This window comes from Petaurus breviceps, unplaced genomic scaffold (genome assembly GCF_028583685.1).
Source record: "Petaurus breviceps papuanus isolate PSGF00001 unplaced genomic scaffold, PetGlider_PUasm1.0 379, whole genome shotgun sequence".
Taxonomy (NCBI): Eukaryota; Metazoa; Chordata; class Mammalia; order Diprotodontia; family Petauridae; genus Petaurus; species Petaurus breviceps.
The window spans coordinates 1,222,566-1,247,895 of record NW_027186303.1 but is presented as its reverse complement, the minus strand read 5'-3'; the positions used below and the strand labels follow the sequence as shown (position 1 = coordinate 1,247,895).

Here is a 25,330-nt window from a genome sequence, read left to right as displayed (position 1 = left end):
AGAGAATAAAGAAGAGAGGAAAAGAGGGAGCGGGGGGAGGTAGGTGGGATAGATGGGAGAGGGGAGAGGGTGGTGAAAAGGAAAGAGGAGGGGGGGGGGGGGGGGGGGGGGGGGGGGGGGCGCGGTACACGGCCTGGACAAAGTTCGGGAGGCGGGAGATGGACGCGTTCATTACACACGTACTACGTTCTAAAAAATAAATAAAAGTCTCGAGGCCCCCAAGGTCTTTCGGGGAGGGTTTAACGAAAGGTAAGAGTCAGAATGTAAAGACACTGAAGACCTAATTTCAGAACTGGCTTCAAATACTTACTAGCTGTGCGAGCTTGGACAAGTCCCTTGACTCTGCCCGGTTTCCCCGACAGTACAACGGGGGTTACAGCAGCAGGAGCCTCTCCTAACTGCTCTTTGTAAAGCGATTACACAGCGCGGATGGAACGGAAGCCCGGGCGGTCCTGCGCTTTCATCAGTCGGGTAGAACGAAGGGAGCGAGGAGAGGCTCCACGCTCACGAGCTTTCCTCCTCCGAGCGCTCTGAAGCTCCCCGGCTCTCCCGCGGCCGCTTTGGAGGCATCCTTCCGCAGGCAGCGTCAGGCTGGCCGGGGGCGGGGGGAGGATCGGCTCAGGCTCGGATTCGGGCTCGGGCGCGGCGGCGCGCGCAACCCCGGCCGGGCAGGGGGCGGGGCCTGCTGTGGGCCTCACGCGCGCCCCCGCGGCCTCGCGCCCGCGCGCGCGGAGGGTGGGTGGCCGAGCCCCGGGAAGAGCGCGGGCGCGGGCGCGGCGGAGGCGGCGGCGGCGGCGGCGGCGGCGCGGCGGCGCGACGGCGGCGGGAGGGGAGGCCGGGCCCTGGAAGCGGGGCTCCGCGCTGGGACTGGTTCCTTCGCAGCCATTTTCCGTCCAACCAAACAGCCGATTGGAGACGGGAGCCAACCAGGGCTGCAGCGGAGGTTGGTGCCTGCCTTCGGCCAATGATCGCGGCTCGAGCCACTCCGCCGCCGCTCGAATGAGCTGTCCGCCCGCCGCGGGCCCCTCACAGCGCCCGGGCTGCCCTTTGTGCCGGCCGGGCCCGGGCGCCGGGGCCTGGCGGGGCCTGGCGGCCCGGGGGGAGGGGGCGCGGGCCGGCCTCCCGTCCCCCGCCCAACGGGGAGCCGGCCCCCCGTGGCGCCCGGGCCCGCGGGGGGGGGGGGGTCGCTTTGTTTTCGCGGGGGTTAAGGGGGGGGGAACGGGGGGAGGGGTACCGCGGCCGTTCTGGTGGGAGGGGGCCGGAGCCCCCGGCCTCTACGGTAGGGCTCCGGGAACTGCGCCGCCCCCTCCCCGAGGCCCCCGGGGGTGGGAGGGGGGCTTTGGCGGGTCCTGCCTTTCCTTCATCCCCACACGCCCCCCTCTACCCGCCTCGTCCTCGCCCACCGCCCAGCCCGCTTGCATCTGGGTCCCCAACCTTGGCACTGTGCCGGCGGGGGCCTGGAAGCCCTGGCTTGTTGTCATGGAGGGCGGGGGTCGTGAGTGTTGTGCGTCCCTTCCCCCGCCCGCCCCCTCCCCCCGGGACTCTTCTTTGACACCTAGGGTGAGTGTAGGTTTGGGTAGCTCAGAATATTGGGGGGGGTCGTAAGTGTTGTGAGCCCCCTCCCCGGATGTGCCCGCTCGCCCTTCACCACTAGTACTGACACTTTATTGGGTGAGGGTAGGTTTGGGTAGTGCAGAATATTGGGAAGGGGTCGTAAGTGTTGTAAGCCCCTTCCCCCGCTCTCCCCCTCCCTGGATGTGCCCGCTCCCCCCCTCTTCTTTGACACCTTCTTAGGTGAGGGGTAGGTTTGGGTAGCTCAGAATATTTTTTGTGGGGGTCGTAAGTGTTATGAGCTTTTTCCCCTGTCCGCCCCCTACCCGATTTTGCCCCCTCCCCGGGATCTCTTCTTCGACACTTTCTTGGGTGAGGGGTAGGTTCGGGTAGCGCAGAATACTGGGGGGGGGGGGGAGAGAAAACCTTTCTCTCCTTTTCTCAACCCGTCTCCAGTCCAGTCCGGCAAGTCCTCCAGTGCCTCCGGTTTGCAGAGCACCCCTTTGTCAGCTTTCTAGGGTGTTTGGGTAAGTTTCAGGGCATTGAGCCTTCTGGTTTGGTGAGATTAGGGTGCTGGCCAGAGGGAGCAGTCCCTCACACACTGTCAAGCCATTGATGGGGCCACTGTGTGCAGGGCATTCCCGATTTCTTGGCTTTCCAGAAACCTGGGGTTCATGGACCCCCTAGATTTCAAGAATCAGTGAATTTAGATGGAAAAAAATTACATAATTGGTTTCCTTTGTAGTCTGTGGTTTTTATTTTGTGCTTTTCTAGTTGTGGCATTCGGAGAAGAGATCCATAAGCTTCACCAGACTGCCAGAGGAAGTGAGGATGGAGGGGTGGAGGGGGTAGAGTACTTTAGGAGAGGGAGGATCAAGAACAGGAGTGCTCTGCTTTGGGGAGCATGACTCCCTTCTCTTCCTAGTTATGTTCAGGATGCTTCCTTTCCTTGTCTTAGCCCTGTGCTGAGAGTGAGTTCTGATTAGGTGCTGTTAACCTGGAAGTCTGGAATTGATTAGGTATTTCAGGATAATTGGTTTTCTTTGTAATAATCCTGTGTATTTCAATTTACACCTTTAAACACATTATTCTGAGAAGTCCATAGGCCTTAATAGACTTAGGTTAAGAACACTTGATGAGAAATCGGGGTTAAAAGGATGAGTCTTTTTGGAGGGTGATGGTAGAGGCCTGCACTGCCTTCTCTGCCTCCCTCAGTCAATCTAACAAGCATTTATTGGATGCCTTAATATGTGCAGAGTACTCTTAGTGTTTAGGATGTGGTCACTGAGGGCAGCTGGGGATGGAAATGCACTGGGAGAGATTGGGGGACATAGGATTTATAGAGGCCCACCCCCACCCCATTTTACAGAGAAGAAATGGAGGCCAAAGAGGTCTCTTGACAAAAGTGCTTGTGCTTAGAAGTTGGATTTCCCCAAACCCTGCTCTTCTGGCATTGGACAGCCCTGCTGTGTAAGGGGGAAGCAGGAGAGCTCTTACCTTCTCCCCAAACCTAGAGTGCTAAAGAAAGGGGAGAGAGAGGCCTTGGATAGAGGGCACAGGAAAGTGAAACCTCCAAGGTGAGTAGTGGTTTAGGAGAGAGGGCTTGAAAGGATGAGCCCAGTGGTTGGTGGTCCATGCAGTCAGGAGTTTCCCTCTCATCCTCCATATCTCCCCCCCCCATCTTTCAGTTACTTTGCTTTAGCTCTTACTACTGTCCAGCCCTCCAGGTGCTGGCCTATATCTGGGCCTGGCAGGGATTGCCTCTACCACTCCTAAAATTCTTCTCAAGGGCAGAGTATGGGAGCGATTCATTCGTGGCCATATATACACGTGTGCTTTTATATCTTGGTTGGAACCCCTGGCCCTTTCCTCTTGCTATGAAGAGGAAATTCTGGATGTGGGTCCCCTGTTATGGTCCCCAGAATGTGAAAGGTTTTCGAGGTGGACTTTGGCAAAGAAGTAGACTTTTAGTTGAGGCTCTGGGTGGGAGAGAACGGAGCATTTCCTAGTATCTACAAATGGTACTTTCAAATACAGTATTGTTGGAATAAAAACCAGTTGCTGGGAAAGGGTTCAGCAACATCTGACCTTTTAAAAGAAAAATGGGAAGAGGGGCAGACCTAGAAGCCCAGCAGACAATAAAGATTCCCAGAAATTTTCAAAATGCAAATGCTGTTCAAAGTCTAGCCCATTGACACTGTTGTATGATCAGCATCTTAATGTGGAAAGTAACAATCATCAAGGAGTCATGGTGCTGAAACTTTGATCCCACTGCTGTAAGAGGCAGTTATGCCTTCCCTGTAGCCCTTGTACCTTAATTTAAGGATTATCTTGTTGCAAAATCCTAGTGGTTGGTGCCAAGGAAGGCTGCTAGGTTAGTGCTTTTCTTAGATAAAAATTTGCATTTCTTCAAACATTAAACAGATGTGTGAATTCCTTTAAGCCTTATATAGAACTCATAGCTTCCTTTTTATAAAAGGACAAAGTATGGTTGCACAAAAATGTATATATATTGTGTGTGTGGTTTTTTGGTTTTTGGGGGGTAATTGCTTTTTGGAGGGGGGAAGGTAGAGCAGTTTGGGGTGAAGTGACTTGCCTAAGGTCACACGGCTAGTTTTGTGTTAATTGTCTGAGGCCAAATTTGAACTTAGTTCTTCCTGATGCCAGGGCAGGTGCTCCCTCGCGCGCGCGCGCGCGCGCGCGCGCGTGCGTGTGTGTGTGTGTGTGTGTGTGTGTGTGTGTGAATTAATGAGGCAGGAGAATTTGGTGGTGTTTGGCTTTTTTGTTCAAGTATCAAAAGAAAAGGGTCATCAGATCCAGCCCCCACATTTTACAGTGGAGGAAACAGGCCTGGAAGAAGTGAAGTGACTTGCCTAAGATCATAAGGTATCCAGTAGAGTCAGCCATAATTTGAACCCAAGTCTTTTGATTTTAAATTTAAAGCCCTTTCCACTTGTTTTAAGGCCTTTATTCTGGGAATGTTTTGGCAAGCAGACGAAGTAGCATTGTGTTCTGCCCAGGGAAGTTGGGGGAGGGAGGTCAGGGGGACCATCTTTCCTGGTCAATTAGGTAAGAAAAGGACATTACTCTATAAGCAATTAGGAAATTACCTCTGCCTGTGTAGCACATTTCAGAATGCCATTCGTTGCTGTCTAGCCCTTTGTTAGAGCATTTGGTAAGAGAAAAATTGTCTGCTTTTTGCTTCTTTGACAAATGCATCCTAAAAAAAAAAAAAGACTGAAGAATTCTATATTACAGTAAGAGATGTAGGTGGGATCTTTGTGTATTGGAGAGAAAGGAGTGTGCAGCTAGTTTTACATTTGAAGTGGGAGTGAAAAATGGAGAAGATCCAGTTCTAATTCTAATCTTTCTTCTATTTGTGCTAAGATCAAGGGGCTGGTGAGATCACTTCTGTCCATAGTACAGTAAAGTGTTACTTTTAAATCATAAGCTTAATTTTCTTTTCTGTTATTTTGTTTTATTCTTTGAGCAACATAATCTCATTTATAAGAGTTTATCTAACTTCAAATCTTCACATTCTGAGGTTAAAAAAAAAGTTTTTCCTTTTTAAGCTTGCTTGCACTGAGTCTCACCTGAAAGGATTGAAGCATTGATGTCTTCTTCAGTGTTTGTAAACAGCTGCAGTCTAAGTAAACTCTTAAGAGATGGAAAGGGCCTAAGAGAAAGTTACACCAACCACCTCATTTTTCATTTGAGGAAACTGAGGCCCAGAGAAGTGAAGGGAATGTATCTTACCTCCCAGACTGGTTATCTTTCTGCTGCCCCAGGTCCCAGGTTCCCTTATGACTTTGTGTCATGGCTCTCTCACTCCCTGCCCTTTGTCTCCAGTGGGCACAAGGAGAAAATCCAGAGGTTTGTTGGCACAACAGTACAACTTTATGGGTGTCTTTTTTTTTTCCTTTTGGAGGGCAATTGGGGTTAAGTAACTTGCTCAAGGTTACACGGCTAGTTTTTGTGTGTGTGTGTGTGTGTGTGTGTGTGTGTGTGTGAGTGTTAAGTGTCTGAGGACGGAACCGAACTCGGGTCCTCCTGACTCTGGTGCCGCCGCTTTACTCACTGTGCCACCTAGCCGCCCTGGGTGTCTTTTTTCTAAAAGTGTCTTTATTCAGCAAACATTTGAGTACTGATCTGAGCATTGGTACCATTCTCAACATGCGGCACATTTGAGGAAGAGCAGAAAACAAAAATAATGTCCATCCTTAACATGGATTCATGCTTTTTGTTATTAATAGATGCTGGAGAAACTTTGGTTCATATCTGGCTTGAGACCCAGCTACTCTTGAGCTCATGATTCCTATAGTTGTTTATGAAGATAACGTTAGTTCCTAAAAATTTTTTTTTCACGTAAATCCATACAAGTATTTGCTAGCTAGAGGCTCAGAGTTGCAGCAGACAGGAGGGTGAGATCTGGGTTCCAATTCACACTTCCACATTTAACAGCACTGTCAACTCCCTGACCCCCCAGTCTAGTACAAAGCTTAAGCCTAAACCTACTTAACCAGGTTATCGTGAAGCTGTAAACAAAGGTAGGGAAGGAGGCAGTGTTTTGTTTGGGGGAGAAGGGTGTCAGTAGATCTTCCTCACATCTCTGGAATGGGGAATGTTGGGAGATGATGATGGCTGGCTAGGGTGGGGGCACATGGTGAGGTGCAGAGGAGAGCAATAGAGGGGCTGCTGAAGTCTCTTGAGAACCAGGAAGTGACATGATGAGTAGTTCTAGGAAGGTGCTTCTCAGCAATAAGTAAGATGGATTGGAGGAGGAAGTGACTAGAAGCTGTGAGACCAGCTAGAACACTGAAATAATCTTGGCCACAGTGATACAGGGTGACATTGATGTGATTCAAAGGACTTGAAGAGGAAAAGCTGAAAACATGTCTTTGGCATGCTTTGTGTTTGTACATCCCACTTGTTTGATCACTCTTCCAGTTGAATCCTCCCTTGAAACCAAGAGAAATTTCAAAGGACACACACAGAAAAGCTTGATGTCAAGACAGAGATTGAAGGAGAAGACTATCTCTTGTGCAGCTCACTTGTTAGGGAAGATAAATTCAATTTGGGATTGTTGAATTTGCAGTGATGATCATTTTATTAGACTGGTGGAGGGAATTCTAGATTTAGTATTATTGAGGCCATGAAATTGGATGAGTTCACCAAGGAAGGTCAAGGTGAAAAGGGAACCAGGGAAGGAATGGCCTCATTTAGGGACAAACAAGAAAGGTGCCAGCCAGGGAGACAGGAGAAAGAAAGGGGCAGCCTCGTGACCAGCCAGGGAGGTTTTGTAGAAGGCCTCAAGAATGAGCACTGTGGCCGTTGTCTACTAGATTAAGCCAGGATTCACTGCCTCATTTTGTGTCCTGATGAGGTTGGAAGTGGGGCAGGGAGTGAGCTCTTATATGTCAGGGGACAGGAAGGAGTTATTAGAACAGCAGAACTTGTTTAGAAAAAAGAAACAATTTATGTTCTTCCATCACTTGAAGTTTTGTTTTGTTTTTTACCAAGTGCTATCCTTCAAACAACCCAAAATTCATATCTCCATTTTACTGATGAGTAATTTGAGGAATTCAGCAGTGAAGTGACTTTCTTGCTTGTGGTCAGTGTTAATTAGGTCTGACCTTCACAGGTTGTCTGCCTCTGAGATCAGTGGTCTTCCCACTAAAATCACACATTTGAAGGAAGAAAGAATGGAGCCTTAAGAGAGAATTTTGCAAAGTCTAAAGAGCTATAGGAATCTCAGCTATTATTAAGAAAATAGAAAGGGCAGGTTATTGTGGGGCTGAGACCCTGAAAGAGAAGAGGTGCTACTGTCCTGTAGGTGGGCAGGATAAGAGAACTCTTCTTCCTTGATTGGAGGGAAGGATGAGAGGAGAAATGTCGGAGCAAGTGATGGATGAATGAGGACAAAATGGAACATGTCATAGTATTCAACGTGTTTTCCATATTCCATCTAAAGGGGAGAGAGCCAACTGAGCAAGGGATTAAGCTACCCCACAGTCTAGAAGGAAATGTCCCCAAAGAAATTATTTCTATAATAGATCACAAAACTAAAGAGACTTCCCAGCCTCAGCTTATGATCTGTTTATTTCAAGGAATGTTTTTAAGAAAAAAAAAACATTTATTAGAATGAAAACTTGAATAAGATCTAGTGATTTAAATTGATTTGAGTAAGATTCAACACAACCTGTTTGGTACATTTTTAAAAGTCATAGATCTATACGAATTATCTTTCCATTAACTTCAGATTTTTAGCTGATCATTCCCTGAGTAATATGACACATTTTTGTTAGGCGTCTACTATGAGCAAAGCAGTGTGTCAGCAGTCCAGAGGAGGAGATGATGGAGCTCTTGGAGCTAACTTTCTCACCTTCCTCACTTGGCATCTGTGCACTTTAAAAAAATGTTGGTAACTGTAATCAGTTTCCTTTATAATCCCATGCAATTAAAAACCTTATTCTGAGAAGGGGTCCCTGACCCAGAAAGGGCCCCAAATCCCTGTTGTAATAAGAGTCTATGCCCTTCTCAAAGAATATAGACTGCTGGGCTGGGGAGATGATGAAGTAAATGAGAATCAGAAGATATTTTTTATGAAGATGTAAGGCTTAAGGCTCTAGACCCAGCACAATCCCTAATGTTATTTCTCATATTAATGTTTTATTCTACCATTTGCAGCATGTATCTTCTATTATTATCTATAAGGCTTTTTATCTTTTACAACTGTTTACATTTCAAACCTCTAATGTCCATAAGTGACATTTCTTAAATAGTTTTAGTGAGCTTTGAATAAACAGTTAATGACTGTAGAAAGAATAGATAGATTAAGCAATTAAAGAAGGTTTTTCTGATAGCTTAATTTTCCCTTAAGTTATGAGCTGGTACAAGGAGTAATCTTGACCTTTAAGCTCACATTTGATACTGGAAGGTGTAATGACACTTTTCAGTGTTGCCTCGAAGATTCTGTTCAGTTTGTACGTCTTCAGTGCCTGCTGGATGCCAGGCACAGTGCTAGACTCTGGGGGTGCAGCCACCCTGCCAGGCATTGGCACATTCCAGTGGTAGTTGCGGATAAACAATAAAACCAAGAAAGGTCACTGAGTCCCAGTTCTGACTTTACCAGTGGGATCTTTGAAGCTGTATGAGGATGGGGGCCTTTTGGATGAGGTTTTTCTAAAGAGAAATAGCAATGATTAAGGTGTGTATTGTAAAATAATTCCAAGGAATAACTAAAAATTTGTAAAGTGTGTTTCCAATTTAAAATGCTAATTTCAGATCCTGGAAAAAAAATCTTTGAGACACTCGAGGAGTTCCACCTTTAATGTACCTGTGGATGGATTTATTAGCGATGAAAGGAATCACTCAGGGCAGCTGGAAGGCACGCCCCATGGAGCCTAAGGGGGGGTACTTGGGCAGCTTCTTGTTCAAGAAAGCCTCCTAGAACTAGAAGAGTTTTACTTTCTTTTTATATTGTATGAAGTAATTATTTACTCTGCTGCATACCTGCAGGTTTGCCTTTTATTCCTCTAAGTGAGCTGCCAGCTGCAGCATTTCCTGCTAGGAACACCTAGAAGATTGTTCCAGTCACTTGTGTAGATCACAGATGAGCTCATTTATGCCTGTGTTAAAGGTCAGTTTGTTTTTGATTATATCTTCCATCAAGCATTTGGAATTAGCAGGGTTACATTACATTTGGAGTTAATGAAGGAGATGGTGTCAGCCTTGGTTATTGATATGGTCCTGAAACCCAGGCCACATATTTAGCAAATAATTGAAATAATAAAATCATTGTATTTTTGTATTTCAAGCCTTTGGAAGGCGTCAATAAAGTACCAGAATCTCTTAACATTTCTTTAAAGAATCTGTATTTAATGAAATACAGGGGAATATGAAAAAAGGACCATCATTTCTTAGAATACTCCAGTAAAACCATTTTAGGGTTCTGATACCCATAGCTTTTAAATGTGTATCAATGTGTATCATATTGTTATTGGGTGTTTGTCTCTTTGTGTGTGTTTGTTAGACATGTTCAAAAGCATTAATACTTTAGTCCCAAAGGGTTTTGACTTTTCTGTCATTTCACCATGATGATTTTTCTGGTAAAGAAATTGGAAGGCTAAGGATAAGGAAACTGCAAAGAGGACTGGCTTGGGAATCAAGGCCTGGACTCAAATCCTGGTCCTGCCACTTATCACTGGTATGACTGTGGGCAAATTAGTTTATCTTTCTGGGCCTCCGTTTCCTCATTTGTAAAATGAAAGTATTAGACTAACTGAAGAATTCTTAAGGTCCCTTTTCAGCTGCAAATCTGTGATTCTTTGATCCTTTGACAATTAAGTGATGTGTTTAGGGCCCCAAAGGTACCAAGGAAAGAGTTAGATTTGAACCACTAGTGATTTGCCTGACTTTTCAAAAGTGCCTTTTAATAAGGTGAAAGTGTTGCCCAGGCTTTTTCATTAATCATTGTAGTGACCCAGTGTAGTAGATATTGTTATTGTTAATATTATTTTAAACAGCCGAGCAATTAAGGTACCAAGGTGTTGGTAGGATTCTTGCTAAAATGCTGTAGCTACGGCAGACAACATGTGTCTGTTGACTTATGCTAAAGGTGTCCCTTGTCAGTAAATTTAGGGGGCTCTCATCCTCCCTTGTACAAGACCAAGAAATCTCTGCTTTCTGACTCAAGTTAGCCAAAAACCAAATTAGAGAGGCTTTTTCTCTTTTTAGTAGATTTATCTTTATAGCAGTCATTTTTTTCCTTCTAGGCTATGAGGTGGGTTTTTTTTTCTGGTTATTTTGGGGGTTTGTTTTAAACTACAGAAAGTGTTGTTTTGAATGAGTACTGGGTTTGAATTCTTTCTCTTGTACCACTTGTATAGCCTGAAGCAAGTCACTTAACTCTTCTGAGACTCACTTTCCTCATCTGTAAAATGATGGGCTTGAATTAGTTAACTTTGAAAGGTTTCTGCCAGTTTTCTTGATGGTAGTTTTTTCTGTGGAATCATACTGCTCAACTAAATGTCTATTTGAGAGGTACTGATCATAGGGTTGAGCAGTATTTAAAGGTAGAGTGGAAATAGCTAAGTAATTCAGTTTCTTGTAATCTCTACAAATAGTCTATTTTCTGGTCCTTAATTCTGTTAGCCCTTGCTTCCCAGGAGAAAATCGCTTTTGATCAGGAAATAGAAGGCAATAAAATGTGCAGTGATCCCTGGGAGACAGAGCTCACCTCTGAAGCATTTTTCCATAACCTTGTCCCTTTTCCAAGCACCTGATGCATCCTCTTGATTCCTTCAATAAACATTGATTCTTTACAAGGTTCTGGAGGAAACACAAAGCCAAATCAGACATTGTTCTTGCTCTCAAGAAATTTACAGCTAGGCTATGCTGATCTTTTTTTTTTTTTTTTTGCTTTTGGAGGGAGTTGGGGTTAAGTAACTTGCCCAAGGTTACACTGCTAGGTTTAGTTTTGTGTGTGTGTGTTAAGTGTCTGAGGTCGGATCTGAACCCAAGTCCTCCTGACTCCGGGGCCAGCCACCTAGCCACCCCAAGGCTATGCTGATCTAGAAGACCCTTTGCAAAATGCAGACAGCCTCTTAATGGTTCCCAAAGCCTTGTTTCTGTAGCCTTCATTTATTACTGAGTGAAACTTTAGATATTGGTATTCTGTCTTTCACTAAATTTCTGCTCAGCTGCTAATCATGTCAGGTGGCATCCCCAGGAAAGAAATCAAAAGTTTGATTTTGACTAAAATGATCTATTGACAGCGTTAGATCCAAGTGGCAGAAATCTGCTGAGAATGTTTGTCTATAGTAGTACTTGTGAGTCTTTGAGGGCATGGGGGGCTATCTGCACAAAGGGAACCATTTTGTCTTAAGTATAAAAGGTACCAGGGGCAGGGGGAGGGGAAGAGGAGGCAGCAGGAAAAGGAACGAGTATTTATTAAGCTCCTATTGTATGCCTGTGCCAGGCACTGTCCTAAGCGCTTTATAGATAACTCATTTGATCCTCACAACTGCTATTATTATCCTTATTTTATAAATGAGGAAACTGAGGCAGATAGACTTGCCCAGGGTCACACAGCTGCTACTAAGTGCCTGAGGCTGGATTTGAACCTAGGTTGTCCTGACTCCAGGCACAGAGCTCTTACTCAAGGTTACCACTTAGCTGCTCAGAAGTACCTACTAGCATATATGATTAGAGGGGTATTGAAGGGGGGGGCAGATATAGCAGTACTAGGGGACACAGGTTATTCAGAGGAAAGAAGTCACTTTTTCTCTCCATCTCATTCCTATCATTTACTTTTCAGGATCAGGAAGTCTCTAGTGATAAGGAAATCAATAAAAGGCCTCCCAGTGGAAAACCATCAATATTTCTGTTTAGTTAGGCTTAAAGCTGTGAACATGTTCAGTTGACCACTCCCCTGACAGTTTCAGAGCACTGCCACCCACCTTGTACTTTGGAAGGTAATCTCTCCTTATGTAGAGTATTGAAAGGGCTTTTTGTTGCTGCTTTTTTCAAATAGATGGATGGAGATAGTTCGACCACAGATGCATCGCAATTAGGAATTTCAGACTACATTGGTAGCAGCCACTATGTGATACAACCTCATGATGGTAAGAAAACTGCTGGTTAAAAAGTGTAAACTCCATTTCATTAACATTGATGTTGTCCTCTCTCTTCTTCCTTGCTTTTTCTTTATTCCTTTCTAGTTAATAAAACCCAGGGATATCTGGCAGCTACCTGTGTGGTGTTTGGAACAGGCTCTTAAAAGCCTGAGTAGCGCTTATAAAGTTTCCTCTATTTAGTTAAAATTAAGTACCTACTATGTGCTAAATACTGGGGATACAAAGATGATCAAACAGTTCCACCAACAAGCTTATCTATTACTGGAGAAAACTCAAAACCCACTAAAATACCCTTCCTTTCTGACTTGTGTCTTCTTTGAAAAAAAGAAAATTGTTGATAATCTTATTATTTTAAAATTCATACTCAGCCCCCAGATAAAGGTGGTACTTTGAGAAAAGAAAAGAAGACTGAATCAGTGACATCTCAGCCCATTGTCCTAACATCTTTATGTTAAATCTGGTATCTGACCTTAGACAAACCTGTAAGCCCCTAATCTGTTAGTTTTAATGTCCAAGTTCTCTTGTGATGGAATCATTTGTATGTGATATTAGCTAACTGATCCTTTCCAAAAATATGCACTGAATGGATACATAAAGGCAGGAGGCAAGGTGCTGCAGCATTCTTACAGTTGAAGAGGGGAAAGGGACAAGGTCCAAGGAAGTAATAATGAGAACTCAGCTTTATACAGCACTTGGCAATTCACAAAGCACTTGCCTCATGACAACCTAGTGAGGTAGACAATGCAAATATTATTCTCTCCACTCCAGAAATGGTTTGGTCGGTAGGCACGATGGCAGCTCAGAGTTGAGAGAGAGATTGCTGCCACTTGGTATGAAGAGGGAGTGTGGCACTAGGGTGCTTGATGCTCAAGCTGGGTTTGGAAGGGCAGCTGGACTTTGAATAGGCAGAGATGGCAGCGGAGGGAGGCAGGGATTCTAGGGAAAGAAAGTGGCATGAATTTTGTGAGGCTAAGGAAATGGAATGAATGGTTACTTATCTTTAGCTCTGTCCCAAGGGTCAAGAACTAACCCACCAAAATTCCTAACTTTATTATTGAAACCCTTCAAAGACTCTTTTTTTTCTATTGTATCAGACACTGAAATGACCTTTGGCTCTAAATAATTTTATTTTTTAGATACAGAAGACAGCATGAATGATCACGAAGACACGAATGGTTCCAAAGAGAGCTTTCGAGAACAAGACATCTATCTTCCCATCGCCAATGTTGCAAGGATAATGAAGAATGCCATACCTCAGACAGGGAAGGTAAGTGAGGCAGAGCATCTGGCTGTGCCTCCTCAGAGCTTCAGCTTATTTGTTCAGTTACTCAGCCCTATGTGGAACAAAACAGGCTTTTAAAGCTAGGCTTACTTGGTCTCTGTGAAACAGTATACTATATTCTTTTAATTTTATTCTGTTTTTCTGTTTTTCCTTAAATGCTTTTGGTTCAAGTATTGGGAAAAGATTTTTTTTTAAACCCAGTAAAGTTCTTTTTTGAAATAAAAAGTATTCTAGGGCCGCTAGGTGGCACAGTGAATAGAGCACCAAGCCCTGGAATCAGGAGGACCTGAGTTCAAATCCAGCTTTAGACACTTAACACAAAAACTAGCATGTGACCTTGGGCAAGTCACTTAACCCCAATTGCCCCCCCCAATATTAAAAAGTATTCTAAAAAATAAGTGAGTTGCTAGGAAAATGTAAAGGCCTGATACAATTTTAGCACCTCAAGTACAGTGAGTGTGTCATGACATCAGTGACACAGTTTTGAGTCTGTTTGGGAGACTGTAGTATAGAATGGGATGATCTGCTTCTGATTTTGAAAGACTAAACTTTGAGACACACCTTGCTCATTGAGAGTGGGTAAGATGTCTTTGAACTGGCTTTTCTTTCTCAAAAAGCTTGCCTCCCTGAACTCCCAGTAGTAGCTACGCACAATTCTGACTACATATATTTTTTTCATACAGTTGCCAGAGTATGACTCAGTAATTTTGTTCTGTTGCTTTTGTGTGAAATTAATAAATTTCAAAGAATGTGTCCTGATTGAAAAGGGAGCATGGGGGGTAGCTAGGAGGTACAGTGAATACAGCACTGGCCCTAGAGTCAGGAGGACCTGAGTTCAAATCCGGCCTTAGACACTTAACACTTACTAGCTGTGTGACCTTGGGCAAGTCACTTAACCCCAATTGCCCTACTTTCCCCCATCCAAAAAGCAAAAAGGGGGGGGGGGGCGGGGAGCATGAAGCCTGTGGTTGCAGGTCCTGATTGAAAGAAAATATCTGTCTTATGCTTAAAGAAAACTCCTTGGGGATAACTGGAGACCTGCTGGCTACAACTACAGCCATCTTAGACAAGTGCTCAGCTGCTTTTAGGAGCTGGAGCAGCCCAGGCAGTTTTGAATAGACTTGGTTATGTTACATTTAGTGGGAGGGAAACTCAGGTGGTTCCAGTCTTTGGTTTGGTGGTTTGCTTTCCAAACCCCCATTTTTCCAGGAATTTTCTTTTGCCAATTCTGTGCTTATGCAACGCTTATTTACTTTATTAAAGAGAAGCTCTCAGTCATCTGTAGAAGTGTACACTTGAAAAAGCTGTGTGTGGGTAAGAGTGGTTGTCATTTGTGGCCAGATTGGTATGTGTCTGCGATCTTCATGGAGGACCACCCTCCACCATTCAGAGCCAAGCCAGGTGAGGACCCACGAGCAGTGCTGCCCATAGCAGAGCCCAGGGCTTCCTGGGAGAATCTCATCAAGTTCAGCTTATCTGTTTCCAGTCGCCAGCTTGCCTCTTGTTACCCCTGATCCACTCAGAAAATTGTGTTCTCTTAAAGTGTATCCTTCAGTCACTTGGTGAGCCCTGAAAAGAGAGAAAAACCCAGTTTTAAATAGGTCATGAGATGGCACCAGCTCTTTTCCTTGTGTGGTTTGGGATGGGTTTTTTTAAACTAGCATGTGTATGTATACGGTGGGAAAAGCAGAGCATCCCATTTTGTTTTGGTTGTGCTTTAAATTCCAAAACCCTATATCTACCATGCCTCTGTATTTATACTCGGAGATGTTTTCCTTGAGCTGGGCAGCCAACAGAGGATCAGTGCAGAGGAACTAGAGTTCGCTGGCCCTAAAGTCAGAGGACCTGGGTTCAAATCCTACTCCTGGTGGCTATTACTTGTGTGACTCTGGGTAAAACCACTTAAGCTCATTCTGGATCAGCATGCTCATGTATCAGACTATAAATGACCTCTGATGCCCTTCTGACTCCAAAACAAGAATTCTCAACTTTTTAGTGTTGTAGGCTCTTTGACCTTCAAACCAGTGAACCCTTTCTCAGTGTAATCTTGGTGATCTACATTCTTCTTTAAAAAAAATTAATGTTTTATTCTTTCCTAACTACGTGTGAAAACAATTAACATTTGTTTTTTAAGATCTTGAGTTCTAAATTCTCTTTCCCTCCCCTACCCCCTCATTGAGAAAGCAAGCAATTTGGATACAAGTTGTACATATGCAGTCATGCAAAACATATTTCTGTATTAGTCATGTTGAGAAAAAAAATACAAACCAAAAGAATCTCAAGAAGAATAAAGTTTAATAAAAAAAAGTATGTTTCTGATTGCACATTTATAACCTATATGAAATTCCCTACCATTTTAGGGAGGGGAGGAAGAAAATTTGGAACTCAAAATGAATGTTTAAAATGGTCTTTACATGTAATTGGAAATTTTTTTTTAAACTGTTAAAAAAAATTATGCTTTGATCTACATTCAGACTCCATCAGTTCTTTCTCTGGGGATGGAGAGCATTTTTCATCAGAAGTCTTCAGACTTGTCTTGGCTCATTGTATTGCTGAGAATAGCTAAGGCATTCACAGTTATCATCCTACGATATTGCTGTGAATTATAAACTGTGTTCTTCTGGTTCTGTTCACTTTGCTTTGTATCAGTTTGTGTAAGTCTTTCCAGGTTTTTCTGAGAGCATCTGCTCATCATTTCTTACAGCACAATAGTATTTCATCACAATCATATACCAGCTTGTTCAGCCAATCCCCAGTTGAGGCTCGATTTCCAATTCTTTGCCATCACTAAAAGAGCTGCTCGAAGTACTTTTGTACATGTGGGTCTTTTTCCTTCTTGCTTCTTTATCTTTTTGGAATACAGACTATACACAGTTTTATAAGCCCTTTGGGTATTGTTGTGACCTTAAATTAAAGGAAATAATGTGAAATTTCAGTTGGAGGTCAGTGAAAATAAAAGTAATTTTTTCCCCACGTTCACAAACCTCACATTAAACTCCTCTCTAGATAGATGAATTTCTCTAGATTATCATTAACACTGACCAAAATGTGAATTCAGTAATATCATAGGAGGTAATTTTACCATAAATGTCAGTGAATTCAAATTTCAGTCTCTATTTCTCATAAAACTGGCAAAAAAGAGATTTAGTTTTTTTAAAAGAGATTTTAGATTCCAGAGCCCAGCTTTTTTAATTATAGGTTACATGACAGGATGGTTCTGCTCCTAAAATAAGTGGGACTCTTTTGCCTCTTTAGAGGCACCTCCTAGAGGAGCAGTTGATGACATGTCATTGTAAGGTCTTCTGCTCACAGCTGTCTCTGTGAATAGGACTGTTAAGACTCCCTACCATTTGCATTCAGGTGTTTTGTACTCCAGCCTTAAAAGTAGCAGGTAGCACACATTGTGTTGTTCTTAATAAAATGTCATTCGAAGGGGAATAGGCAATAGCTGTAATTTGAATAATGAGTCAATGTACTACATAGTCTTTTATTTTTGCAGGTTGGGAAGGAAGTGTGAGGGATGTATACAGAGATTTACCCTGGATTTCTCTTGTTGTCAGATTGCTAAGGATGCTAAGGAGTGTGTGCAAGAGTGTGTGAGTGAATTCATCAGCTTTATCACATCTGAAGCCAGTGAAAGGTGTCACCAGGAAAAGCGGAAGACCATCAATGGAGAAGACATTCTGTTCGCAATGTCAACTTTGGGTTTTGACAGTTATGTGGAACCTTTGAAGCTTTACCTTCAGAAATTCAGAGAGGTGGGTAAAATGTTTCTTAAATGTTGCCATCAAAGAAAGTCAGTACCATCTTGACATTTCTATTTATCTTATACATATCAAAAAGTCCAATTTACATAATCAAAAGTACACAGAGCATTTTTTGGACATGGTCTTTTCATTGATGTTTACTCTTACCTTCACTTGTTCAGGCTTGAACTGAACAGGAAAGTTATGGCATCTGCCTCTGGTCTTTCATTAGTTGCTGTGACAGGAAGAAAGGGAAGTTGTAACCTAGATATGGTCTCCCTTACAAGTTGAGTTTTTGTGTTACTTGTCCCCTGAGTAGTTTTTGTTAACGGTACACAAAGTTGGACTGGCGAGAATAAGCTTGACTCAGAGATCAGGTACATTTCTTCAACTCCAGAAGGGGAGTTGGACACTGCAGGTTTTCCCTTGAGAGTAGTCTCTTCTCTTACAACATTATCTTCTATGTGAAAATTTATTTGTGTGATTCTGACAAGATGGCAGAGTGAGAATTGAAGAGAATGTCCAACATAAAAGATGACACATTTCAGCTGATCCCACAGAGGAAGCTGGATTTAGCCTAAGACAACACAGTCAGATTTTTTAAATGCTTTAGAAGAAACGAAAGAGGAGACCTGGCTTCTGGTCAGGAGACATCATATTTGCTGTGAGAGATCTGCATTAGTAAAAGTGGTACAAGAGACAAATTGGCAACAAGAAAGCATGGTGGAGAAAGTGGTAGTAAATTTAAATAGAAGAGTGCAGTCAATCAAATTATGCTGAAAACAACATGGCAGAAACCATTGAATGTTCAACAAAGCAAAATGACCTGAAATATGGCTTGGAAAGCTTTTTACAGGCAAAGATCACATGCCTAGAAGGGCTAAATATTTAAAGAGAAAATTTGAGATCTTTGAACCATAGGAGGAAAGAAGGCCTAGTGTTAGTATTTCTATGCCACCAATAGAAATTTTTAAAAGATAGGGACATACCATTTAAAATCATGACCATAAGTACCTACAAATTAAACTTACTTTGTGTAAAATATAAGATTCATAAAATCAATTTTAAAATAAATGCTACTAAAAAAATTACCAGATAATTTGAGAGATTTGGCATAATGTATACTTTTGTAACATGTCATCATCCTTCCCAAATTAATCTGTAAATTTAATGCTACATGATCAAAACATTTCCTGGATATGCTTTATAGAATTAGATAAAATAATTACAAAATTGATACAGAAGAACTTTTAAAAGGTCAAGAATATAAAGGGGGAGTAGAAAATAGTAAAGGACCTTGTATACCTTTATAGTAGGATCTCAAATCATAATATGAAGCAATAATTATAAAAACTCTTGATACTGGATAAAAAATGGAGATCAGTGAGCTAAAAGCAATACAGTAACTGCCTAGTCTAGAATAAATCTAGTCTCAAACACTTGGATGTTATTTATTCAGTAAAAAAGTTGGGAAAACTGAATGGTAGGATGATGGAAAATGAGCATAGATCAGTAATCTCATACTATCATCTACCACAACAAATTCCAAGTATATTAAATAATTTAGAAATTATATTTTCTAGTCCTTTAATTTTCTTATGCCACATACATGTTCTTTCCTAGGACTGGAGGACAAGAAAAACTGTTTTTCTTAGCTATGAAAAGGGGCATACATTCTGACCAAGTGGTAACTTAGACAGTACACTGGAAAGAGCATTGGTGCTGTCGTCAGAAGGCCTGGGTTCAAATTCCTACTCTGATGCTAATTACCTGTTTGGCCTGGCCTCCTTGGGCCCAGTTTCTTCATCTGTAGGATGAAGGGAATAGGACTTAATCTAGCTATATAGAGTACAGCTACATAGAGTATGTTTAATTATATTAAAATTTAAAATTGCATGCCTCTAAGACAAGGAGAGAAACAAGCTGGAAGGAGAAGAAAGGGGAAAATCTTTACATTAAACTTTCAGTAAAAGTCTTATATAGAGAGTTTATAAAGAATGCACTTTTAAAAAAGTGTTCACCAGGGGTTAAGTTATGAAAAGGATATGAATAAGCAAGTCTCAAAGGAAAGAACCTTATTGAATCAGACAAACGGAAATTAAAACAACTCTGAGATCCGTTTGGTGCCTGTCAGATCTGCAAAGATAAATAGAAGAGAGCAAAATTCAGTCAAGATGCAGCCCTGATAAAATAGGCATGGCCTCTGTAATGCTTCCAGCAGCATTGTGTTGGTCCTCCCTTTTAGAGAGTTCCTCAGAATAATTACACTTTCAGAGCTTCAGCAATGTGCACCTGCCCTTTGACCCAGAAGGTTAGTGACAGTGTAGGCCATGGAAGTATGCTGGCTTTGGAGCGACATGGGCCCAGCTTGTGGGAACTTGTGTGAGTCACCAGACCTTTTCTGGGCCGGCCTCAGTGGTATAAACAAACTGAAATTCACTGAAGTTTCATTTTATGACAGCATATTTGGGTGGCTGCTTGTTCAGGTGGCTGCATGTCTTTTGTCAGTTTACTGATTCAGAACATCGGACCTTGACCAGATGAAACCAGGTTTCACGATATTAGTTCTGTCTGTCGGGTACCATATGCCATACATGTTTCATTGCTCTTTTTTTGGCTATATTTTAAATTCTGTGGTTTTTAAAGACTAGGTACATGCAGAGCTTATAGCCTTTAAAGAGGAGCACGCTTGAGTGACTGTTAGAAGCATTGCAGCAGCTCTTGGAGAGTAGGGAGAACTTGTGCTTAAAGAACAACATTCAAGTCCACAATGAAATAAGATCAGTTGCACCAATGCATAAAAAAAAGTGAAAATTGCCAAGAATCACACACTTTTGCTGCAAAATAGCCCAATTAATTAATCTTCAGAAAACAAAGGGGGGCGGCCAGGTAGCACAGTGAGTAAGAGCACTGGCCCCAGTGTCGGGATGATCTGGGGATCAAATCCGGGCTCAGATACTCAGCACCACACCCAGAAATAACTGGCCGTGTAACCTTGAGCAAGTTACTTAACCCCAATTGCTTTAAAAAAGAAAAAAGAAAAAAAATTAAGAAAACAAAGGAAAATCTTGGAAGGAACTGGAAGCTACAAGCATTCGTATTCCTTCACAATGTGGTGTAGTAGGCATCTTAGGAGTGGAGAGAAGACAAATGATCATTAGCAGGCTTTCTGGTTTAAAGTTGCTTAATTTTTCATGCTTTTGGTTACAAGTATTTGTCCCTGGGAGTTAATCTTTAAAAATTAAGAAGAGGAAAAAACCTAAAGGTTTAGTTATACTCTAATGTAGCAGTCCTTTGGCCCCTTCTTCTCTAAAGCAGCCAGGAGCCAGCATATCCAGTGATTGGAGTCTCAGCAGGGCATGCTCCCCTCCAAGTGCTGCTACTTATAGCCTTCCCATTCTGCAGGACTCCCGGCCCCCTCCACCCATTAATCTTCCTTGGCAGAGATACCCCCTGCCTCTCATTTTGGCTTTGTGTACCACTTTATGGTGACCTACTTTGGTTAGAAATCACTGATGACTTTTACACTACTTCTTAGGCACAAGAGTAGGTCATTGTTATTAAATGTAAAGAGAAAAAGGGATTCCACATGTAACAGTTCTCCAAAACTTGAGGATCCCCCATCACACCTGGCAGGGTCCTTAGAGCTTGATGTCGTACTCACCCTGCCATTTAGAATGTGGATTTGGGACTTGCAGCAAGCTGTGCTGCTGGCTAATTGAGAAATGAAACTCACAGTAATTGCCCAAACTTCTAGCTTTTCTGTTTCTGTAGAGAGAATCGGGAACCCACACCTTGAATTTTCTCTTTATGATGTGGGTCCGCATATCATATGGACATAGGGAACACATTCTAAGGCTGGAGTGATAGGGTGCACATTTAGCCTCTGGGTGATAGTGAATGAAGTAATGAGCTTCCTGATTATTGAATAAAGTGAATATCTGTGTCTGGTTTGGAAACAAAATTTTGTCATTTTTAAAAGTAACTGGAAAAACCATTAAGTATAAACAATCTTGTAATGATTATATGCTTGTGTTAACAGTGGCCTTAGTCACTTAATCAGTCATTAGGAAATGTGACATGGTTTCTTTTGGTGGAGCTGCCATGTTCCCAGTTTTAAGGAAGAAGTCAGTGGAGGAGCCCCTTTGGAAAGGGGGTTTTTCTTTCTGAATTACATTTGGCTTTTCCCCAGGCAATGAAAGGAGAGAAGGGCATTGGAGGAGCAGTCACGACCACAGATGGACTGAGTGAGGAGCTCACTGAAGAAGCTTTCAGTAAGTCCCCTGCAGGGCTCCATCTGATGGCTGACATCCAAATCCTGGTGTTGAGACAATGGAAAAGCGTAATAGGCTTTGGTTTAGACAACTGGATGGAACCAAATCCTTTTGAATGCATGTTCTCATATGGCCTTATTCAGAATCCTGTATGCCTGGGTCCTTGGGGAAGCCGTGAGAAGGACGTTGATGAGCATTCCTTTCTGAGCATTAGCTACCTGGCATTTCACATGCTGACACTGGGAAAGAAGGGCAGTCATATAGACCCCCACCTAGGGGTTCTTAACCTGGGGCTAAGAACTTGTTTTTTAAACTTTAAAAAAAAATTGTTAATTGTATTTCAGCATTAATTGGTTTCCTTTGTAATATTAACATATTTTATAATAGACATTTAATAACATTCTGAGAAGGATTTACCAGACTTTCTCATTGTTGAGTTTGTTTCTGTTGTTTCCAACCCTCCATGACCCCATTTGAGGTTTTCTTGGCAAAGATACTGGAATGGTTTGTCACATCCAAATCCAGCTCATTGTACAGATGAGGAACCTGAGGCAAACAGATTAAGTGACTTGCCCAAGATCACATAGCTTAGTAAGTGTCTGAGGCCAGATTTTAACTTGAGGAGATGAGTCTTCCTGACTCCAGGCCCGTTCTCTATGCACTGTGGTACCACCTAGCAGCCCAGAACTTTACTAGATTGCCAAATGAGCCCATGGCATAAGAAAAGTTCATCTAATTGGCTAATCTAATCCCTTAATCTATCTTTACTAGGAGATTTAAAGCTCACTTCATTATCCCTTAAGTTTTGAGCATAGTAAATGGAGTTGAGATGTTTTAACATGCCAATCATGTGTGATTTGAGGGCACATTTTTTTCTATCTAACAAAGTGTGTTGTGGTGACTTTGTTATAAAGATGCTGCATAGTAATTCTTCCCAACCACATGTTGTGTTATGCATCCTGAAGTGAGTAAAGCTTGGAGTCTGAATGCAGTGCCTTCAAGTTGGACCTGCAGAAATAGGGGTGAAGACTTAGCAGTGGGATTTTTATTAAAGAAAATTTTAAGGAGAAAAACTTCCCACCCTCCAAAGTAGGATCATAAGTTCCTTAGCTAAATAAGAGGGAAAAAAAGCCCTGATATTTATCTAATACCTTAATGTTTGTAAAATGTCTGTTTTCATCCTTGCTACCTTGCCTCCTGCCTCATTAGTCAAAGAAAGTATTCTCTCCAGAGAGAAGGGGAGTCTTTTCATTGCCACGTGTGATGATCTTTTCAGGCTGAGTCCCTCTGACTTGCACTATTTGGCATGGCAGAGTCCTCTCATTCCTCCCAGGGCTTCTCTGTACTCTCTTGGTCCTCGCCCTTACCTGTGATGACTCCTTAGCCTCCTTTTCTAGATCATCACATATGTGTATATGTGCCCTCTAAGCCCTTACTGAGAGTGGGCTGTACCTCAGGATTCTGTCCCAGGCCCTCTTTCTCTCTTGGCAGCTTCTTCTGTTCTCATGGGTTTAATGAACTACATGTCTAGTCCTGATATCTCTCCTGAGCTCCAGTCTTATGTCACATCAGCAGCCCACTGATCACTTTGAACTGGACATCTCAAACTCTAAACAAAAGAAAACTCATCTCTCTTTCTCTCCCCTTCCCCCTGCCCCACCTCCTCCTCTCTTTGTTTCTATCTGCCCTAGGTACTGCCACTTCTCTGGCCCTTTGTGTTGGCGACCACAGCATCTTTTCCTCTCCTCATTCTCCTTCCCCCATGGGTCCAGTTGCTCCCTACTACATCTGTTGATTTCATCCCCACACCATCTTGGGCATCCATCCCCTTCTCTCTCACATGCCAGGTACAAAGTCCTCCTCTCTACACAGTCTCCTGCTTGGGACTCCCTGTCTCAAGTCTTCTCCAGCCATCTCGACTTACTGCCGAAGTACAGGCCAGGCCACGTCACCACCCCCCACTCCCAAAAGAAGTCTAGAGCAGGAGTTCTTGACATTTTTGGTTATGTTTTCTGCTTGCTATCTTGTAGCAAGTATGAGGCCTTTGGAACCCTCCTCAGATTAATATTTTTAAATGTATAGAATAAAATACATAGGATTATGCAGGAAACCACTTATATTGAAATAGTTAACAAAATATTTTTAAAATAGTTCACAGACCTCAGATTAAGCATCTCTGGAGTCAATTGTATTTGATTCTAAGAGTAATAGGTTCACTGGTATACCCCTAGGAACAAATACAAATGCCTATTTGGCATAGAAATTCCTTCACTAGTAAAACAGTCCCTGTCCTAAAGGGGGGATGGGCAGCACTTTGTATTTCCATATCTGTATGTTTGTTGTCTGCCCAGAGAGAACGTCAGCACTTTTAGGACATTTCATTTTCTGCTTTCTCTGCCTAGATCCTGGCAATGTCTGGCATGTAGTATGTGGTAGGCACTTAATAAGTGTTTGTTGGTGGATTCCCCTAATCTGACATAGGAAGAAAGGAGGGATCAAGCATCTCAAATGGGGGGTTCATTTCTATGTTGAAGATCACACAAGCTAACCATTGACGGGATTGGAAGTAAAACCCAGGGCTTTTGAGCTTGAACTGTGGGATCTTGGAATTTGACTAGGAAAACAACTTTAAAATTGTTCCTCAAAAATGTGTTTTGTCTTTTATAGCTAATCAGTTACCAGCCGGTTTAATAACCACAGATGGCCAACAACAAAATGTTATGGTTTATACAACATCATATCAACAGGTATAGTATCTGTTTCTGAAACTTATTTTATCGATTCTTTATGGGGAAAATGAATAAAATCATATAGCGAAAAAGAGGCCTTGCTCTGAAGGGAGATTATTAAATAAAAATTAATTCTCTTTTTTAGATTTCTGGTGTTCAACAGATTCAGTTCTCATGATTTTAAGAAAAGTTGAAACTGAGAATATAAAAAGATGGGAGAGAAGTGGACCGTTCTGAAGCAGAGATATTACACACACACACACACACACACAACACCTTGGGGAAGAGAAATGTCTCTTTGTATATTAAATAGCTGTAATGTAGCTTCCCTGATGCTTGACTAATTGAGGTGTGAATTCCTACTGGAGAATCTTTTTTCATGAAAGATTTCAATGAAAAAAATTTGGATTTTAAAGGTATTAAAATATTTTTGTTTTGTACAAGAGTTTGTTGCTCTGTATGACTCCTGTATGCATTGTATATTGCGATTTATTACTGTCGGAGATTTGTAGACAGTTTCTTATTTTCATATTGAATCATGTTACTTTTGTATAATTCAAGTAAACAGCTGGGTTAATTCATGATGTTTGCCCTTTTAATAAAATACAAGGGTAGAGTTCATTTTGAATGCAAGTTGCCTTTATTATAAAATTGAGTTGGTCTTGGTTATGTAATGTCTTGCATGATAACCTTAGCAAGGTTTTTAGCTGTTGACATATTTATTGAAACTTAATTTTTTTTAAAGATTTTTTTCTCTCTTTTTTTGGTAAACCATTTACAACTTAAGTAGTTACAAATGTTTGGAGGGAGGGAGTTGGGGGCCTTTTGTGTAATTTTGAAAACTAAATGTTAATCCCTAACCTAGATTGTCCACCCCATTCAATTTAAAGCTCCCCTATGCTGATTAACAGTGTTTAGCGCAATGAGCAGCACTGTTTATTGTGCCTGTTAATAGAGTATGTTATTTTGAGTTAGTTATTGAAAGTCTTTGTTTGGCCAGATTTATCTTTGAGTTTCCTTAATTTATGAATAGTATTTTATCTCATTAATATGTTGAATTTAATTTGGTCATAGTGCTCTTTGAAGTGACATCCTTCTCATTTTGTGTATG

At 42.3% G+C, this 25,330-nt stretch overlaps 2 protein-coding genes across 5 annotated transcripts in view; one reads left to right on the top strand and one right to left on the bottom strand.

Annotated features, from left to right (window-relative positions):
- The window catches only part of TXNRD1 (thioredoxin reductase 1), a 164,689-nt gene extending 164,107 nt beyond the window's left edge, over positions 1-582 (bottom strand). Inside the window, exon 1 of the mRNA XM_069099376.1 lies at positions 311-582. Coding sequence (XP_068955477.1) covers position 311 — 1 coding nt within the window. The 5' untranslated portion in view covers positions 312-582. The remainder of the gene's footprint in view (positions 1-310) is intronic.
- Positions 583-810: 228 nt separating this feature from the next.
- NFYB (nuclear transcription factor Y subunit beta) lies at positions 811-24,840 on the top strand. 4 transcript variants are annotated; one of them, XM_069099387.1, is made up of 9 exons: positions 812-943; positions 2,008-2,078; positions 9,070-9,190; positions 12,086-12,176; positions 13,325-13,455; positions 17,031-17,228; positions 21,409-21,490; positions 24,158-24,237; positions 24,365-24,840. In XM_069099387.1, the coding sequence occupies exons 3-9, from the start codon at positions 9,164-9,166 to the stop codon at positions 24,395-24,397; spliced, it is 642 nt and encodes a 213-aa protein (XP_068955488.1). In that variant the 5' UTR covers positions 812-943; positions 2,008-2,078; positions 9,070-9,163; the 3' UTR covers positions 24,398-24,840. The 4 variants fall into 4 exon arrangements, with proteins under 4 accessions (XP_068955490.1, XP_068955488.1, XP_068955487.1 ...); XM_069099386.1 differs by lacking the exon at positions 2,008-2,078; XM_069099388.1 differs by lacking the exon at positions 9,070-9,190.
- Positions 24,841-25,330: the final 490 nt, after the last annotated feature.